Genomic DNA, 20,768 nt, shown 5'->3' with positions numbered 1-20,768 from the left:
TGACTGATGACTATAAATTAAGTGAAATTACAATAAGTTAGAGGCATATGCCTATTTGACTACGTATTGTTAGATAAAGTAATACTACACTTTCTTTTAGGCACTCACTTGGAGCATAAGAACTAAAGCATGCATTGATTTAAGGTTTGTCTAACTTTTGGAATCATTATTATTTTTTAGTTGAATAGGATACTGTATAGCTGCATGGCTTTTACATTTGTATTTAGAACTACTGCATCTTTTACTACTTATCTGCCAGCAAAGGAATTAGTCAAAAAATAACTGCCAGCATTTAATACTCCTAACTAAAGTCAATGAGATATTCCTGTATACCTAGCACATAGGAGGTTTTTAGCCCAAGTGGAACTTTAAGACTCAATGGCCAAGTCAGAGCATGGACAGGTTCAAATCCAGACATGCTGCAGTAAGGTAAGAACGGAGAGGTGAAGGAAAGAGTTCTTTTATAACCTAAGATGATTTGTCACGTGTCTTCCTTTAGGAATTGCTTTGTAAAAGAATAGCTTCTACCTGATAAAATGGGCCTCTAGATCTTACTTTATGATAAGGTGCGCAATTAAACTGAAAGATATAAAGTTCTCAGTTGAGCTGAAAACTTCATATTCTGTGAACGTTTTTAGTGCTAGTCTATGTCAGTCTGACTGCAACTTTTCTGTACCCATTTAGCTGAAACTCACAAGCTCTTTGGTGTACAGTCATCTACCTGCTGCAGTTATTCACCTACTTGCAAGCACAGATGTAGAAAACATGACAAACTTCCCATAAATATGCAGATGGATAGAAGTTATTTGCATTTAAAAAAATGAGTGTTTTGGACACTAGCAAACATTAGGCAACCAGTACACCAGAGAACTTTCTAGAGACAGAAGTTACCAAGGCCAGGCACGTGCCTGGCACAGTTCATCATGTTGGTTTCCCAAAGCAGCTTGATTCCCCACAAACCTATGCATGCCTGCGTTATCCAGTGAAGCCAGAGACCTTCATAATGCTTTGGTTATGCATTTCACTGTGTGGGATGGGCAAAGATCTGACCAAGCACCAGCAACCAACCACATCCAAAAATACCAGCATACGAGAGTGCACCACTGGTTGCGGATACACCCAGAAAGTGCTGACAGATATACAGCAAAGGGTGTAGCCATTCTAGCCAGGAACCCTCAGCAGTCATTACTTATTTTTTTAACATGAGTTTGCAAAAATAATGGGTTAGTAGAGAGTATTGGAGAAAAAGCAAGACACCAGAAATCTAAGAAAAACTTCAACTGCTTCATAGTACTTACCAGAGCAGACTTTCCAACACCTCCAGAACCAAGAACCACTAGCTTGTATTCACGCATGATGCAAGAGATAAATCGCCCTCAATACCTAAAACACACAATAAATTATTCACCGTTTTTTTTCAACAGGATTGCTATTTTAGCATTACTACAGACACTGTTCGCTTGCATGTATAACAAGATATGAACAGTTAAATACTGATATAAAATTATAAAGGCAGGAGAGACACCATTATAAGGAGGCGTAACCTAAGCAGGATGTCACTTCAATTATTACACAGTATGGACACTATGGCCACTTATTCAAGACAATAATGATGATCAATAATACTTTTTCACCTAGTACAAGTGAACTACCGCCAAGTGCTTCTTTTGAACAGGATTTTGAGACTTCAAGAAGTTCTGTTATTCACGTGTTATTGTGTGTAGTTTCAGACTCAAAACATTACAGACTTGGAAATGTTTTTCAAATGGAGATTTTTATATCCTAAGAAACAGTACTTTGGAGAAAAGGCAAGAACAGATTAAGACTCTTTGTAATGAAGAGCTCAGTATTGTGATCTTGCCAAAATATCCCAGGTGTTTTGAAGGAAGTGCCCAAGTACCTGGCAGAGCTGCTCATACCTACATGCACACAGCACTCCCTCAGAGGCCTCTGGATGGACAGGTGTCCTTCATTTATAGCATGGAGGAATTAGGCACAGAAATTAAATTTACTCCTATTCATAGGGAAATTACTTGTATCACAGCACACCATTCATTGATCTGTGTTCATCACAAGAACTTACACAAGCTTTTCTAGACAGGAAAGCAAGTCTTTAGCACCTCGCTGTGACTATTGCAGGGAGCATTAAGGTGATTCACAGGTTTCTCAAGAACTTTTTCCACTCACAAGAAGTTCCTTGCACTATGTATCTTGCAACAGGAGACCAAAGTCATTATCCTCAAGAGTCACTCAGATGCCTGAAGAGCTTGCAGTTTTACAGCTGCATTCCCAGTACTGAGTATGTTTATCAGGTAAACAGCTGCTAATGCTCATTACCTATAGTACTGATGTAGCAATTCTAAAAAGTTTCACAGCTACTACATCCTCTTCTCAGCCATCCCCCAAACTTGTTTCATATTGCACAAGTTTTCATAATTTCATATACATACACATGTGCAAGTGGTTTTGCTCATACAAGCTGACTTGAACGAAACGTCTCCAGTTTCCTCTGAAAAACCGCACCACACCACTAAGAACATCAGTACTGACTAAAAAAAACAGATAGGAAGCTTCTTTAGTGAACAGCATCTCTTCATTTGTGGCGTCATCTACATGGAGTATCAGCCAGAGCTTGTATCTACTGGCTCCAAGTTTGATCAACATCCAGAAAGCACAACCTTGACACCACAACCCAATTCACTAAGCAGAGTTTGATAAAAAGGCTTAAGGATTTTATCTTTTTTTAAATACATAGCGGCCATTTTTCAAACCACCAACTCTTAATGAAGCTACAACAGAAAGCTGCAAACCATCAGATAAATAGTATTTTCTCTCTCACATTACTGTTCTGCCATAAAAGAAATATTGAATAAACCCTACTGTAGTAAAGCTAACAGTTACTGTTAATAAGAAACAATTATCGAAGTGGAGATGGCATATTTTCTCATCCTGAAACACTTAAATGCCAAACGAAGAATCATTCACAGAGAGACTCATGTAAGAAAATTAAACCAACCTCTTCCCACCAAGCAAACGTTTTTCAAAAAGAACAGCAGGATCCCAGAAGTTAGCATTAAAAAAATAATAAAAAACCTGCTTAAATCTGAGGAATGATTAATGTTCTGCTAGATACCTAAATGCAGTTATAACGACTGTGGTTTTACGACTAACTTGAAGCAACCAAAATACTATTTTGAGACCCTTCTTCTCCAAGAAGCTGGGAGTTGTGTACTAGCTGGTGTGCCCACCTACAGCTGCCTGCTGGATCTGCCTGCTCATCTTCACTGGGAGGAGCCTGGCAAAAACAGAAACAGGGCCACAGATGTTGGGGCAGGTCTTTGGGTTATGTGCACAAGAAAATGTACCTCTTACTGTCCTGCAGGCAACCAAGAACTGCTGCAGCTGTCAAGCTACAGGAGGAAGGTCTCAGTTCCTTCCCTGCACTGACTCCAGCACGTACCAAATTGAGTTACCTGTTTTTGTATACTTTCCCTGCCTTTAGAAAGACAAAATCCTCCTCCCCCAGAACTTTCCTGTAAAGAAGGGAAGCAGAAGCAAGGTAGGACATAGCCCTCTCATCAGCAGTAACCTCACAGCATCTCTGGGAGTCATGCCATCTGTTTAGAACACACCACAAAGACGATTTACATAGAAAGTAGAGCACCTCCATGTTAGTGCCCATCTACACCATCAATGATTAACCCCACATTATCTGAAGACTGAGAAATCAAGAAGCCAGGCTCTTGCAAACACGTCATGAGCAATTTTATTTACCTAAACTATTTCTTGTGCTTTAAGCAAGCAATGGGTGTGCAAGGAGAAAGCAGCGAGGAACTAATACCGACCTGGTGCCCAGCAATGTAGGTCTCTCCACAGGCTTCTGTTTACCAACAAACATCAGGACTATCCAATTTCATACCTAATAGAACAACTTTTCATTCCTCCCTTTAAGTAGTTTTCTTCCACCAGAGCCAAGCACACTGTTTTATCTGTTTTGCACCATCATAAATGTTTAGTTAGATCCACAAAACCCTAAGTCGTCCAACCTTTCTACAAAGAAGAAAAAGGATCGTCTAACTGTACTGAAATACACCTTTCAAACTCATGACAAGTTAAGCCTGTAATTACTTCACCTGTCATTTCTTTAAAACAAACATTCAGTTATGTCTTTATTTTTGGAAAGGTGTCACTAGAATGACAAACTTAGAAGAGGGGAAATCCCAGTGCAGTAATCTGGGTGAACTGCAGCAATTTCACTGTCTTGTAAAGGATGGTTTCAGCAGAATTTTTCAGTATTCGGTCTGAAGTTAGCAACTAAATACGCAGATGTCAGTAACGAAGGCTGACAGTAATTTAGAAGTAATAGGACTTAGAATAGATATTCAATAGTTGCTGCTCACCTAGTGGGTTTGAGTCATTTGTGACTTTCAGGAGAGTTTAACACAAGCCAAAGCTGCTTTTGGCATCCAGGTTTGGAAGAAAAGCCCTAAATAGCCAATGCTCTGGAGCTGGTTTCACTGCTTTTGGTCACGGTACGTAATTGAAGCACATATACACTATTACAGCTTGGTCAGCCAGTCTTCTTAATCTGTGAAATGCCTAAGCAAAAAGCTTTGGAATGAAACACAAAACCTGTTTTCCAAAACACTTTCTTCAAGCTAACTCTGGAATAACACCTGCAGAAGTACCAGCTGTCATCTGCTCCCAACCCACAGGCTCTGGATAGCAGCCCTGAAGTCACTTCACCTTCCTTTTACTGCTTTCTAATAGGAAAGAAACTCACTTCGTGGCTGAGAGAACTTTCCGAAGGAAAGAAAAATTTCCTGGTTAGAGGTCTCTGTCTCTTTCTCAGCTAAGAAACCACCAGTCTACAAAGCTAGGAGCATGGCAGACTAGCAGATATGTGGAGTAAAAATAAAAAGTTAGCACTTTTTCCACTGACCAGTATGCCCGTTGGCTGTAAGCGTGCCCAGCCTGGGTTAGGATTCTGATCCTGCCTGAACTTGACTTTCCAGCGATTCCTGACTAGCCCGACCTGGCCCTGCTCTAGCTCAAACGCATCCTGCATCGTGTGGTGTACGGACTGCTTGCATCCTAAGCCTTGATCTTACTCGAACTTTGCTTTTCGGGTTGACATAATGCTTGATTCTGGAATTAATATTGTATTCAGCTCCATCCAGTGCTGACGCTTTCTTGTTGACTCATTTATGACAAATGGTGGAAGCAGAGGAGAAAGATGGAAGACAAAGGATAGAAGGGGAGGTTTAAGCCATAAAGCACACAATATTTCAGTTACCTAATGGCGTTTTAAACAACAGAAGCCATTAAGCTTCAAAGCAGGACTGATGTAAAAAATTCAGCTGTTGAAAGCTACGCGTGCTGTAAAACCTAAGATGGATGCACAAGCTTCTGGTGGATGGCCTTCTCTGCCTGGGAAAGAAAAAAAAAAAAACACTTCTCTAGCTATTCTAGAACAGATACTGACTGCGTGCAATCTCTCCTTATAAAATCTACCCCTTGCATTTCACATGTTCTCCTGCCCTTCTCTCTCCCACAACCACAACAGGAGAAAAAAAGTGACTGGAAGAACCTTGGAAGAGTACATGGTTATGAAGCCACTTGTACTATCCAGACAAGAGCTCAAAGTGGCACCTTCAGAAGTGGTACGTTCAGAATAGCTTTCACCAGTTGGCACAAACCAGACGTTTCAATGATACCCTTTCATTCCAAAGCTATCAGAAAGCAATTGTATTACTTAACCAGAAAAAATAGAGAAAGAATCATTAGATCCTCTGATCTAATGACAAGATCTCACTCATTCAAATCAGGAGACAGTTAGGCTTGCGTGTTTCCTACCTAAAAGTTAGCATGCTAATGCCACAGCCATATCACAGCATGGTCAGAGCACCCAGAACAAGACAGGGTCAAGTCCAACAACGTTTGTCTGTACTCCCCAGATCACCCAGTCTCAGGGGGAACGAGAAATGGATATACTCAGAAGGGTGTAATCAAAAGGAAAATAGCACAGTACCTGACTAACAGGTAAGCAAAAAGATTTATTGGACAGTAGTTTATAAGAAGTATCCACAGAATTGCCCAGCAATTAGACAAATAATTTCAAACTTATTCTGACCAAATAAACCGAGCAATTTGTTTGAATCCCTACCTTCCCTCTTCTTTTAGTAGAGTATTTTAACAGAGATTTACACTGCTTTGAAGGGTGGCTATCTTTAAGCTTACAGGCCTCTGAGGAATGAGAGCAATAATTCCTTGGCTTTTTCATTTTTCTGCTCCTCTAATGTTAGGCAGAAAAAGTTTGTCCACTGTGGTCTCTATGCAGGCACTAAAAAAGAGGAATACAGGAAGCATGCAAAAACAGTGGCCTTCCCCTCCTTCGCTGGATCAGGGAATGTCTTTCACAACTGAGACAAGTGTTTATATACAAGGATATCAGCATAACCGAATTCTGGAGACATCCAATGCAAGATTTAGCTAGAAAATAAGAGAACTTACTCTTCTCCAAGAAACACCATTTCACACAAACTGGACTCCAGCGCTGTCTGAAATACGCGATCTCTCAGAAGTAGTGAGCTCACTTTGGCACTCACAGTTGATGGAGTTGACGTGACTTCAGTAACTGCCTCGTGTGCTTCCTGAGGTGTAACAGTCCATGAAGCCACCAAAACTGTGCAGCTCTTATTCGTCTATATTACTTTTACTAATTAACGCATATATTAATGCATTAGTGTTACTACACTGCATTAATATACAGTGCGTTAACGTAACTAATGTACTACATTAATACATATATTAATACATTAAAAAGAACAATGTTAATTTTTCTTACCCTGCCATCTCTTACACTGTCAGGAAGGGGATTACTCCTAGTCTCATCCTGCTTTTATCACCTCTTGAATACAGACCAGAGATGACAGACATTCTTGTTTTTTGGTCATCCCAGTTTTGAATAGAGTACTAGAAGGTGATAACTAACTCAAAGATAACTAAGGAAGTATACAGTTGAGAGTAAACAAGGAACTTAGAGAAGAATTCTTCCTGAAGCAGGATGACTGCTTACTTAATTCTACTTCTGACTGGCACACTTCTTCAAAATCAAAGTACTTGATAAAGCCCTTGCTCCTCCAGTTTATGCAAATGACTGGACGCTTCATCCAATAAATCACTGCGCATTCTTCAAAGGGCATCTTTGAATGAACACCATTTGAACAGAAAAAGGAAAGCTTAAGCAAGACAATCCACTGGAAAGGAAACGCTTTAAAAGGTTCACATCTTTCAAGGCCCCTCTACACAGAACTTGCTTTCAGCTTCTGCCCTGACCAGATAAATTGGGAAAAAGTGCCTCTTGGACATTTTCTGGAGAGCTTTCTTGAAGCATGTCTCCAGACAAAGGTGAACCAAAGTGATGGTTCACTTAAGGAAGTCAAGAAATAAAAAATGCTCTTTTAGTGATGACTGAAGATGCTGCACACTTACTGCCTGTAAAGCCTTCCTAAAAAGCAAGCACACAATGAAGAACTCAGAATTCAGGCAAGTTCAAATACCATTTGAGGCACCTGAAAGGATTTGGACTCAATATGACAGTTATGAAGACAAGTTTTTGGGGGGTTAGAATTTCGTTTGCTAATTTTTGTTCAACTCCTTCAGCCTCAAATTTTGGTTTCTGATTCAACTTTGTTACCTGTCTGAGGAATGGGAAAGCCAATCAATCAATCTTTCCAAGTGATATTAAACCAAATGAAGCTGGAACTGGAACTCACCTCCAGGCCAAAACAGGAACTAAACACATTCAGTCCTTGAAGATATCCCTGAGACTTGCTTATGCGAACGAGTTGTTCAGGTATGGAATTAAGCAAATAGTCCTCCCCAGAAGCATTATCATTCTCAGAACTTTACAGACATCGCTCTCATGTTCAAGTCTTGATGTACTGGTTGTATTGTTCAGTGCATTCACTGAAATTTTCATAACTTTTCTGCCTCTGCATATTTACCTCTTCAGAAGAGGCGTTTGGTTAGAACCACCTTGGGAACAGTGCTCTTAATCTCCTCTCAACTCTTTCCATAAGTAATAAGTTTCGAACATCTGAATGACAGATCAAGCAAATCAACTGACTGGTTTACCTGCTTACCAGTTGAGAAACTCACCATGGAAAAGAAATCCTACTTCTCAGAGAGGGGATATTAGCCCTGAGGTGGAATGACAAGACAGCGGTCAGACATTTTGAAAAACACCTCTAGCTCATTCACAGGACTCGGTCAGTCTGACCATGGCCATGGGATTGTACCTTACAAGGAAAGATGCTTCCCACCTCTGGTACTGGCTAAACCTAAATCTTTGTAATTGCCTGGGCTATCCAGATTCCACCAAGTTTTGAGTCTCTTGGTTTAGAGCCCCTTCATCATTGGAACAGGTGGTTAGGGAGAACATGGGCTGTTCTTACCATTCCTCAAATATATACACGAGGAGAAGTCCTAAATTCTTAGCTATGAACTCCAAGCCAAGGAGGGTTTTCTCAGTCCATTCACTTCCACAAGTTTTTAGATGTTTTAGGAGTTAAAGCAACTCATATAATCCTTGCTCAATAGGGTGATCTCTCTTACAAGAGTTGAGTTAAAATACTCCAGAGTTGACTTTATCACACTTATCTACAGAAAACATTATTCCGAAATCAATTCGAGACAAGATACAATGAAAAGATGATAGAGTCTAATTGAAGACGTTTATACTCAAGTCTCTGGGAAAAATAGCTAATCCATTACTAATGCAGACTTTCTGGAAGCAAATCAGTTGTTCAGTAAACAAAGCTAAAACTTTTTGTTTCTAGTTTTTACCTGATTTTGATACCTTTTTGTCAAGACAAGAAGCTATTTCAGAAAGAAAAGGATTTGTCAGTTAGCTAGCTAGTTCTTCTGGGCCCTAATGCAGCAGTTTTTCTTGGACAAAAATATTTCTTCAATTATCTTCAAGTATTTTAACTGATGCCAAACTATCCTTGAAAACTTGCCTGGACGATTAAACTTACCCAGTGACAGGAAGTCATACTCACCACCTGAGAAAGTGGCAAAGACACTAAAACAAGTTACTGCAGCACAAGCAGGGCACGGAGGTTTAAGTTACTACTTGAATATCCCATGGGGATGCTCATCCTACAGAGATAACCAAGTTTTCTTCCCATCATTGAAGGGAACTACCTTGATTAGTATGACATACACGGAGAAGTTCTGCAAAGGATCTGGCACACTAAATGTCACATTCAAGCTTACCTCTGGGTAGTTCCGGGGTCTATAATTAGTGTAACTGAGTAATTTCCCCCCCTCCCAAAGTCAAAGTTATCTCCCAGCTAGATCTTAAATCTAAATGCACACCTGATGCATGTTCTAAGGCTGAAAACCGGCGTACTTGAAGCCACAGGTATCTCAGGATGAGAGGTTCCAAGCATGAGACCAACTTAAAAGCAGTTTCATACCAAGCATAAAAAGCCAGTTTGTTTCAAAACAAGTGATGCAATGAACACTCTTAAGCTACTAAAAAATAATGCAATGCTCCAATACTGAGCTGAAGTTTCAGTTTTATGCAAAAACTCAACTATGCCAATTCAGGTTTTATAAGGGACTCAAAATTAAGTTATATTAAGCCTATTTAAGCCTCAGTTGGACTTTGTAACTTTTATCAGATTTACTTTTGGTAACTGTTTGCAGTGACACCTTTTCTTCCAATCTCAGTAAAACACCACCATCCCCCAGAGAGGTTGTTTGTGCGTGCTCTACCGGTCTGACTTCCAGCTAAAACGATGATCTCAGAATTTCTAAAGAAACTGAATTGCAAATGTTTTTGATGCTTGCAAAGAAAACTCTAGGCAGACAGTTAAGTAGAAAAAGCACAAAGATTTTTAAAAATACTACAAATACATTAAATTCAGAGAAAGCATAATTATCACATTATAATATCCTGCCAGCCATAAACTAAGTATTCAACTATGCAGCAAATTTTGAGAACTGAGACAGCAATTTACAGCTGTAAGCTCGTCTCTACTGTCATTAGAGAAGGACCGGTATTTAGCTCTAAAACTTATTAATTAATAGACTGCCTGAACTTATTAATTAAGGGACATGGTGAACCTGCCAGGTTTGACCCGATACACCTCCCAGTGTCTCCTCCTGATTAACAGCAGATCAGATCATTTGCTTATCGTGGTAACCATTCGAGTAAATTTTATCTTTCAAGTTACAAATAGAGACAAAAATAGCAGGACTACAAGTCAGGCGTGCAAGTTTTCAGAGTCAAGATACTTCCCTTGTAAAAATGCACTTCTGCAGTTTGAAAGTTAAGTCAAAAAATAAGCTTGTAGGTTGGCTTAAGATACTCCTCTTAGGAAAAAAGGCAGTTTTACTCCTGTCATAGAAACAAGACCTACCCTCAAATTCCATGCGCTATCTGCGTAACATCTGCCAACCTTAGCTCTCCTCTGCTTGTGCCGCTGGCTGCTGAAGCCATCCAGCCTCGTGTCAGGTTTCCACCTTCAAACGTACGGCAACGCTGAGTACAGATGCAATTCCAGGACGTCCTGAATCTTTGTCCCTCCTGCCAGTTTGTCTCTATAATCCACGCATCGTGTACAGGCCTGGCAATACCAGAGCTTGCATTCTTCCATGCCTACTTGCACCGTCTTCAATATTAAAAGTTGGATTTCAGTCCTGATTTGTTGACATTACTTACACATCATCAAGGCACAGACATTTCCCTCATCATTAGATCAGCTTTTGTTACTGGCCACTGAAGACTGGCTTGTGTAGCTCCTATGCATACAGTTCTTCAACCACCATCTGAAAAGTTCCTATTTCCAGTTAGAAGCTAACAACATCATGATATACTGAAAAAAAGTCATCTTCCAAAGTGCAACTTATGCTGAAGTATCCTTCCGTAGTATGATTTACAGTCCCTCCATTACAACTCAGGATAGTAGCCTGAGATCAGTCTTACCAATTCTCATGTGCCATTCTAATTAAGATTAGAAGTTTTATCTGCTGAAAGGACACTGATCCTATGCAAATTGAGAATAGTAGGTACTAGCAATCATTACAGCAACAAAATTAGCTCTTCTATGATAAATGAACCATAGCAGAAAAGTCAAGTAATTATAACTCGTGGCTGTTTTGAGCTCTCAATCAATGCTTCCTCAATAGAAGCATGGTTATTTGAATGTGAGCAAACATTACTCGAGTTATACATAACTTCATAAACAGTTCCTTTTTTAAAGCTTAAGATTTCCATCATGAGGTTAAGTTAGGCAAAAAAAAAAAAGCACACACAAACCACCAGCAATAGCTACCATCTTCTGCCACACGATTATTCTACTTCTGCAATAATGGAGGCATGACTTAATTGCTTCTTTTCACAGTTTATTAGCTGAATCCACCGATGAAGGTGAGTTTGTGCGAGGTATGAAACACTTCATGGAAGTGGCTGAAACTCGGGCAGAAGGCACATGCTATGAGGGCAGGCTGAGGCCCTTGGGCTGCCTGGGCTGGAGACAAGGAGGCTGAGAGGCGACCTCCTGGCTCTCGGCAGCTTCCCGAGGAGGGCGAGCGGGGAGGGAGGTGCCGGCCTCTGCTCCCCGGGACACCTGGGGACAGCCCAGAGCTGCGCCAGGGGGGCTTCAGGCTGGGCACGAGGAAAAATCTCTTTGTGAGGGTGGCCAAACCCTAGACCAGGCTTCCTAGCAAGGTGGTTGATGTCCTGTGCCTGCCGGTGTTCAAGGGGCATTTGGACAGTGCCCTCAGTAATGTGCCTTAACTTAACTCCAAAGCCCTGCACAGATACAGATCCGCAGACAACTTGTTTGTTGTTGAGGCAACTGCTAAGTTGCTGCAGCTTCACACCAGAGTGTTTAAAAAACACTAAAATAAATGCCAGCTTATCTTCACATGCCAAGCTGTGATCAGCAGTAATTCTGCCTCTGCTTTGTGAGCAGCTGATGCATCTCAGACAGCCCCCCAAAAAATCTTATTAAATGGGTCAGAAATTTCCAAGAAGGAAAAATCTGACAGTTACGAGCAGGAGCCCAAAGAGAAGCAATTCACGTTTGTAAGCCTAAGCTCACACACACAATGACACCTACACGCAAAGCTAAAGAATTTTAACCAAATGAATTTGAATCACACTCAGCCCCACACCGCTATTACATGGACTAGATCTTTAGTGAGTTACCAAATTAGTATGGGTTAAACTTGATTAAACAAGTCTCCACAAGAGTCTATTTCAATCTTCTTAAGATCAGCCTAGTTCTTGTTCAGACCACAAGTTTTTGGTTCCTCTACATCTTCAAAGCTTGTCATTTACTGGAGAAACCTGTACTTCCTTAAGATTTGCTTTGCTGTTAAGTTAAATCAAACACATACTTTCACAGGGCAGCAGATGATGTCCAAAGCATACCGAAATTTAAAGTCAGCTCCAGAGGTTTGGGCAGAAAGACCTTTCTATATACAGAGCAGCATGCCTGCTCATCTAAGAGTCATCTATTATTCAGACTACGACAATCACCACACTATTTGAGCAGGTATTACCACCACATCCTAAACGTTTTCCTGAACAAGTTTTACCTCCAGGAAATCAAATATATGCATCTCAAAACAACCTGTATTTTGGGCAAAGCCTGAGTGGAAGAACAACTTTTCAGTCCACCCCGTGTTCCAGTGAAGCAAGTTTATCCTTCACAAAACCACTCTTGTATTTCCACATCGCTCAGGGAGTTCCCAGTACAGCCAGTGCATCCTCTTTTTGGGTTTTCAACACGTGACTTCAGCCTTCTGTAGATAAGGCTGCGAATGGTTCCTTACCTTCACGTCTACTGTCACAGCAGGTTCAGCATTCAACTTCCAAAAGAGGTTTTGGCTTTCCTTTATGAAACGTACAGCACAGAATTTCATTTCTAAAAAGCACTCTGCACGCAGTTAACTAAGGAAGAATTACATGATTTGAGACTACAAATATTTTCAACTCGAGAAATTTGAAAAAAATACATATTTGCAAACTGTATCTTAAGATCTTGCCTCTAGTTAGGAGCAGGATTTACTTCCAGTGAGCAAGGCTATACTTATTGCCTGCTGTAGTTAAGTAAGTCCAAACTAACGTGCATGTAATGTTGCTTCTTCGTTAACATGCTGGCTAGGCAGGACCCAGATTCCTAGCAGAAAAGGAAAAGGCAGCTTCAGGACTTCTTGTATCTTTGTTTGTCAAGAAACAAACTGTACAACATACTCGCTCTTTTCATTGACGGCTTCACACGTAGTACTCCATTTCCTCACTCTAATTCCTGCTCACATAGCCACAGCATTTCTCTTCTGAGATTCTTTTAGGAATTTGATGAAAAGCAACACAGATCAAAAAGATGCCAAACACTCGCACATACAGTGGCCTAAAGCACTTTATTGTAGAACTGCACTTTCAGCTACTCCGTTTTTGCAGAACTTCAGCCACCACACTTTGGTTTTCTATGCAAGATCTCTGGCTGAACCTCAATATAGCTCAGGGCGTTTCCTGAAATAAAAGGTTTAGGGAGATCAGAAAAGGAAAGAGCATCATACAAAAAAAAAAAAAAAAAGCAAGGGGCATACTCAAACATAAAGCAAGGTGAAAAGGTAACAAACTGAAAGAGCATGCAATGAACAAATGAGTGTGATTCAGAAATGCTTGTTTCTCTCCAGTATAAAAAGCAAGCAGAAAATTCTGCACCAAAAGTAAGAGCATGTGAAAAATCAAGCATCTAGTTAGAACGAAAGTTATGAGTGCCTAGATTTATTGTGGGATCACAAGCTTTCCCCTGCTGGTCTCCAAACTTATTCAAAGCCCAGAATGATGTATAATCAAGTAACAGGATGCCTCTTGCCTCTTCGGCGAGATATCTCCTAATCTGCTGCATAAATCAGATGAGATTTATGAGAAAGACGGAAGAGCAATTCTCTAGCATGACAGTCAGCTATTTTTGCCTCTTCCAGTGTTCCTGCTCGATGCCACAGGACTACTACACAGTCTCTTATGCTCCACCAAGTGCTAAGATGACAATTTGGCACCGATTTCTAGAAGCACGGCATATTCCCAAATAACTAGTGTCAGCAAGAAGTTGGGTTTGTAGCAAAGCATTTCACAGCATGTTAAGAACACAAGTCCAAGGCAACTCGACTTGGGTGCTTCTATTCAGTGAGGACTGATGATGTTAAATGACTTCAGAAATTCATCTGTGGACTGGTAATAACACGGGCAAGAACTCTGAGGATGAATTCGTACTCGCAAAGAACTCACGTTTCTGATGCTGCTCATGGTGGCATCCATGAAGACACAGAGCACTTCCCGAACACATACACAACTGAACCATATGCATAAATAACAGCGCAACGTGGTTAAGAACGCCATGTTCACCATCAATTCTCCATTTAAAACAAGTCAGAAGGGTGACAGAAAGCCAGTCTGATCCACCCTTATACATACACACTAACTATATAACTGCAGGAGCACAAGAATTGAGATTTTGCTGTATTAATTTACATACTTTTCCAACCCTGAGAAAATCCTTTAACAACGTTGTCTGCAATAACCAACGAGAAACTAGGCAGGGTATGTTTTATGGGTCATCTTTTTTAAGGACATCAAGCTTTTGGAACATTATCTTGTAAGCAGTTTCATAATGAAAGATGAGAGGAGGGTTACCGACTGTGTCTTACAATGTCTTAACAATTCACCTTACCTACTTAAGGCTTGCAAGGTTAATAAGCAAAAGGTTCCTGCCCAGTATGCCCCTGGACTGCCCTTGCACTTGACCACACAAGCTGGACACACAAGCACACAGCTCAGTCTCAAGTGTAAATATCACCTTATAAACAAATAAATCCAGCCCTAAATACTATGTCGTGGAGAAGGGTTCTTAAATAACTTCCATTTAACAGATTGGACTGTAGTATAGAGGTAGTTTGCTCTCCTCCACGTTTAGAAAAAAACAAGATGTGCTTCAGCTTTCCACTCCTCTTCCAGTGAATCACTTTTGGGGAAGTATCAGACCAGGTGTTACAGAAGTTTAACTGCGCACAAGAATTGTGCAACTTGGCTATCAGTTTTGTCCAGGGTCTGAGGCAGTCCAAATGGTTTTCAGCTTATTAACTTCATCTTAAATAAAAATTTGACTGCATGTGAAGCTCAGCCTTTAAAAAGGAAGTAGCTGCTCTGGCCCTACATCTCTTGAACACACTTTGATTTCAGTAATGCTGAATGAAGTCCCACACCTAGCATCGTTCAGGTCCTCCTCCTGCCTCCTCTTCCTCCCCTCTCAAGCTCCACACAGGTAACTCACAGGTGTCTGCAGCTCATCTTTAAGACACATGGTGGTTCCCTTTTTGCTTCTTCTCGATACATGAAGAATACCTTAAAGAGTTTCCCTTCATTGAAGGCATGAAAAAAAAAAATCAAGACACAACTGACTAGGTTGCAGAAGCAGACTGTGTGGGAAAAAAAAAAAAAGAGAAGACTCCAAAAGCTAAGATAATTAACACAGAGCAACAAAAAGGAACACTTGCAGGGACTATTTGTATTTGGGAGTTATTTTAGATTAACTGAAGAGGAGGCTGGCCAACATGCATGATTTGGGCAACAGATAGCAAATTCATTTCAGCTTTGACCAACTCATTTCATGAAGTTATGAAGCAGGCCATGCTAAAGAAAATAACCTTGCAGAATTGCATCTTTTCCTTTTACTTAACAAAACCAAGATTAATAAAACCTTATAGTTAAAGCAAGTAAGGTTAACAGTTAACATTCACATCAACATCAATACATTTTGATGCAAAGAGCACATTTTCTTCAGAGTTTCTATGAGGAAAGCCAGGAATTAGTTGCAGATGCTTGCTTTAAGGTTTGTCTTCAGTTATCGAAAATAAACTGGTCTCCTGTTCCAGTTCTTCAACACTGTCCAGAAATTTAATGATACAAAACATCTCATGGCCCTAAGATTAGGGTTACCTTGAAAATTATTTCATGAATTAGGAACACCGCCACCCGGTATCCTTTCTGCAGAAGAACTGGTCAAATGATTAGGATTTTGAACACCTTCCTGTGTTGTAACAGCTGCAGGAACGACAGGTTGATCTGAGCAGCCAGGGGTTCCCTGAAGAGGATCTCAGGCTGGAGGGAAACACGAGATGCTGTTTCTGTGCCGCAGGACGCAAGCACTCGTCCATGAGAAGGGCCAGGCAGGCTCTCCCACTTCTGCACTCTGGTCTGGCCTTCCTCCCTTGGCCGAGGCTGAGCTAACCACATTTACTGTAATTGGCAGTCTCTTTTCAGAGTCGCAGAGCAGGGATTTACTTCAAACAACATCAGCTCCTTAGATTAATAACTAGAAAGCTGAGCGGGACAATGCGCTCGATGCTGCCAAACGCCTCCTCTCCTGCCTGCTTCAGCTCCGAGCAGCTCCTTTAGCTTTGCTTCCCTGCGGGGTCGTACAGAGCCTTCACCCCACTGCTCCACTGAGGGACGGTGCTGGGAAAAACCCTGCCTTTGAGCATCCTGAAGAGCTAGAGGGCCCGCAACTCATTGTGTATTTCGAAAGTCGCTCAAGAGGCAGATTGCCAACATGGTGCGTACAGCCTTCCTCCCTTTCCTTGTCGCTAAAAGACCATGGAGATTGTTGGGAGTTCACAGCACAGAGATGTGCAGACAGTTTAAAAAAAAAAAAAGAAAAGGAAAAAAGGAGGCCTTTTTAGTTGTCCAGTGTTTCTTTAGGCATCCTAAAGCATGGGAGACAAGGGCTGCAAGCCAGAACTCACCACCACTTCCGAAGGTAGCCTTGCTCAGTTGTGCTATCAAGAAACAATCTGCACCACCAGACGAGGTCTCCGACCGTCTCCAAACACCGCTTGCCTACTACAAGCAAAGTGTCACAGCCTCGTAAGAAACTCACTTTTACTCTGCCTATCCCACTCAGTTTTCTCGTGTTTGACAGGCCCCGAGAAGGAAGCGACACATGAGATGCTCTGAGTGAGATGCTCAGACACTCCTGCAGTCGACTGCTGAACAACTTTGAGAAGTGTCAAGTAATAAGCAGGTCCCCTATTAAATGCCTTCAGATAACAAAAAAGCACCTTCCTTTTCCCTGCTTTATCCGAGAAGAATACAACCAGACTATCTCAACCGTATGTGAGCAGGAAAACAAAGCCTGCCTTCAGATAGGAAGGTGTAGCTGCTGCAGTCACTCCCTCCATCTCTCCAAAGAAGGAGGCTGTCTAAAATATCCCTCTACCTGACCTAGATGCGACAGAACTCAGCAGAAGCCTGCCCCAGCTCAGCGGGGACTCAATACACTGACATTACACAGAGTACTTCAGTCTGCTCCTGTATTTGTTCTGAGACAGAAGAGTGGCACTGCTTGCAACCACAAGCTAAATACAAGCTTCTGTTGCATAGCATATACTTAGCCATCTATTTACTAAGAGTAATTCTGATTAAAACTCACAATAGCTTGAGAGAAATTGCAGAGCGTGCCCTGGAGAATTACAGGGCACTCTCAGAAGTCAGTTAGGTATCTGAAAGTCATCTCAGCATTACCGGCCAAGGACCCAGCTATTGTCTCACCATCCACCCAAGGATAACCGCGTGCCTGTTTTTAATCCGTATGCTATCCCTGCCCTTTGGAGCACCTCTCTAGCTCAGAGCAGGCAGCAGAGCGCTACGGATGCCAGGACTGGCACTACAGCAACGCGCACACCGAGTACTCAAGTACTTCTGTGACTCCTGCACTTCTCATATTCCAGACGATAGGTGGACACCTATTTATTTCAGTTCCCGTGCTTACTAAGTGCTAGATCACAAGCTAAGTCATCTTCAGCACGCTTCCTTTCTCAGCCATACAAGTAATTTCTTTCTGCTTTTGTAGGCTCTCACCTAGATTCCCATCTGTTTGCTTCTGCTCCAGAAAGGCTCTCAAATTAAAGACAGTCAGCTTCGCTCTGTAAAACTGGCACAGCACAAAGAAAACTGTCATGGCTCACTTCAGATTTATTTTTGATGACCTGTCCTGCAGCAGAGCTCGAGAACAGAATAGCAAAATTTTAATTGCACTCAGAAAACTTATCTGGTGCATGCATACAGCAATCGAAGCAGGACCTCCACTTACAAAAAGTACAAAAGACTATTTTTTTTTTTCATATGACTTCTGTTTTTATGCTTATAGTCTCTCAGCTCTGTTTTGCACTTTAATTCACCCCCAGGCAGACAGGTGCCACGTATGATCAGCTTTGCTAAAAAAATAAAAAAAAGGATGCATGACATTTATAGCATATGGAGCAACTCAAACCTCAGCTATTTAGCTACATAAAGCCTTACCCTCCAGTTGCAAGCTAAACTTGAAGAAGTTCATACAAGTGCATGACACGACCCTGAAAACACGCAGGCACCAAGGATTGGAACACTGCACATCGTTATTTAGAAAGTTTATCTGCAAAGCCTTTGGTGCAAACGACCAAGGCAACCTTCACTATTCCCTCGGCTCGTTTTTAGCTAGAATGAAGTCTACAGGGTAGACTTGGAACAAGAGTTTTAAAAAAAGGAACGGATAAAGAAAGTGAAAACGCTTGACTGTACTAGAAATTAAGGTTTGTTTTCCCAAAGCTTGAGATTTTAGCATTGATGTAAGTCATCTAAAAGCAGATCGTTGGGTTCATTTTTCAAGTTTTCTGTGGGGGAGAGAAGAACCTCTTTCCAAAGGGAAATGCGTTTATTTTTGAGTGGTTACTATATAAGACAACGTGATTGCTTCTTTATCTCTTAATTATAATCTGTGGGAAAAAGAAGACTGTTTTCTGGCTTCTTTTTTCTTGTAACGGTGATTTCAACGCAGTTTACCATGAAAGAGTACCTAAAAAAGTCTTTGTCATTCACTGTCTACGTACTCCAATTTGGGACACAACCCAGCTGTTAGATGGTGGAAATAGCAAGTTACACTACTCAAAACACCTAAATGCAGGAAGACGCACACAAACCACGCGATTTTCAAGCGGGGCACCTCTGAAACATCCCCTTTATTGGCCCTTTACCACCTCGGTGCCGTGCCCACGGCACGGGGGGGAATTTTCCTCCCCCCCTCGAGGCGGGGAGGCGGTGAGCCTCGGGCCGGAGCCCTGGCGCCCCACCGTCCTCTTTTTGTCGTCCGAGGCCAGCCCAAAGGCTCGCGTTTCGCTCTGCCCCTTCGCAAACTTCGCTCTGCCTCCCACCTCCGCGCTCAGACGGGAGGGGCCGGCATTGTGTGGGTTTTTGGGGGTTTATTCGGGGGGGGGGGGGGGGGGGGGGGGGAAACGAAGGGGTTGCGCCGGCGGGGCGCAGGACCAGCTCTTCCATTTGCTGCCACAGCGGAGCCGGGCCGGGCCGGGCCGCGTCCCTTCCGGCCTCGTCCTCGCCGCCACCCCCGGGGGCTGAGCAGCGGGGCCCGGGCCCGGCCCCGGCCCCGGTCCCGGTCCCCCCCCCCCCCCCAGGAGCCCCGGGCGGGCGGAAGCGGCGGCGTGCGGCCGGACGAGGTGGGGCCCGGCTCGGACTTCCCGCTGCCGGCACCGCCGCCGCCACCACCGGGGCTGGGGCTGGGGCCCGGCCCTCCCCGGGCGCCTCCCCTCGCTCCGCCGCCGGGGCCGCAACTTTCCGCCCCCGCTCCAACTTCGGCCGCGGGCACCGGCGGCGGGGCGAGGGCCGGGCACGGCCCCCCCCCCTCCCCCGATCACCCCCCCCCCCCCCCCCCCCCCGTCCCTCAGCGCCCCGCTCCCGGGCGGCCCCCGCGCCTCGAGGCGGCGGCGGCTCCGCCATGTTCAGCCTGCTGCCCCTTCTCTCCCCTCCCAGCCGCCACCTTACCGGACAGCGCCTCCGCTCCCCGCCCGCCGGCCGAGCCCGCTGCCCTGCGCCGCGCTGCGCTGCGCTGCCCTGCGCTGCGCTCCGCTCCGCCCGCCGCCTCTGGCTGCCTGTGCCGGGGCGCGGCTTGGGGCCGTCGCCGTGACGCCGCACGGCCAGCCTCGCTCTGGCGGCGGGGCGGGGACGGGAAGGGAAGGGAAGGGAAGGGACGGGAAGGGAAAGAGGGAGGGAGGGGAAGGAGGGAGGGGAAGGGCTGACCCCGCCGCCGCGCTGCCACCGCGCAGGCGCCCGGCCCCCTTCCCTTCGCCCCCTTCCCCTCAGCGCTGCCCCCTCTGAGGGGACGCAGCCCCCCGGGCTTGTCCCCCCGGGGTTTGTCCCGGCTGCAGGGGGTCGTGGGCTCGCTCCCAGCTCTCCGGGCGGCCCCCAGGGTCCCCACACCCCCCGGTGTGACAGAGCTGTGGGTTAGGGGCGGCCCAAACGTGGGGCCGAGGGATGCGCTGGGCATGTAATGGTCGCCCTGGGTCAGTTCTGAGGAGAAATGGCAGGGATGTGGCTCTTCCACCTCCGAAAGGCTTTTGGGGATCCATGGATGAAGAGTGCATCAAAACCGTGACGTGCCACTACGTGTACACAGCTCGCTACGCCTCTGGATGCGAACTGGCTGCCGTTGGCCCTGCGATACAAAGCAGGATGCCCGTGACCTGCAAATAAATTCCTCAGCACTTCTCTCTCATTTCCCCATTAAACATCATTGCCTCCCCCCCCACGCTTCTCTCTCATTTCCATATTAGCATCATTACCTCCCCCCCCCCCCCAACCCCCACCCATCACTAATATTTTCCAGTTAGAAATAGTTCCGCTGATAAACGTTAAA

General features: G+C 43.7%; 1 protein-coding gene across 9 annotated transcripts in view; it reads right to left on the bottom strand.

Moving 5' to 3' along the window:
* The window catches only part of RAP1B (RAP1B, member of RAS oncogene family), a 32,026-nt gene extending 11,966 nt beyond the window's left edge, over positions 1-20,060 (bottom strand). For 2 of the 9 annotated variants that reach the window (XR_005818527.1, XM_040552965.1), the window contains exons 1-2: positions 12,856-18,297; positions 1,299-1,383 (exon numbers count right to left, since the gene is read on the bottom strand). Coding sequence is in view for 4 of the 9 variants with exons in the window: in XM_040552965.1 (XP_040408899.1) it covers positions 1,299-1,355 (57 nt within the window). In the remaining 5 variants the exon portion in view is untranslated. Of the gene's footprint in view, positions 1-1,298; positions 1,384-5,296; positions 5,426-12,855; positions 18,298-19,897 lie in introns of those variants that run through there. The other 7 variants (XR_005818526.1, XM_040552977.1, XR_005818525.1 and 4 more) reach the window with 6 other exon arrangements.
* Positions 20,061-20,768: the final 708 nt, after the last annotated feature.

This window comes from Cygnus olor, chromosome 1 (genome assembly GCF_009769625.2).
Source record: "Cygnus olor isolate bCygOlo1 chromosome 1, bCygOlo1.pri.v2, whole genome shotgun sequence".
NCBI classification, from domain to species: Eukaryota; Metazoa; Chordata; class Aves; order Anseriformes; family Anatidae; genus Cygnus; species Cygnus olor.
This window is presented reverse-complemented; position numbering and strand designations above follow the sequence as displayed.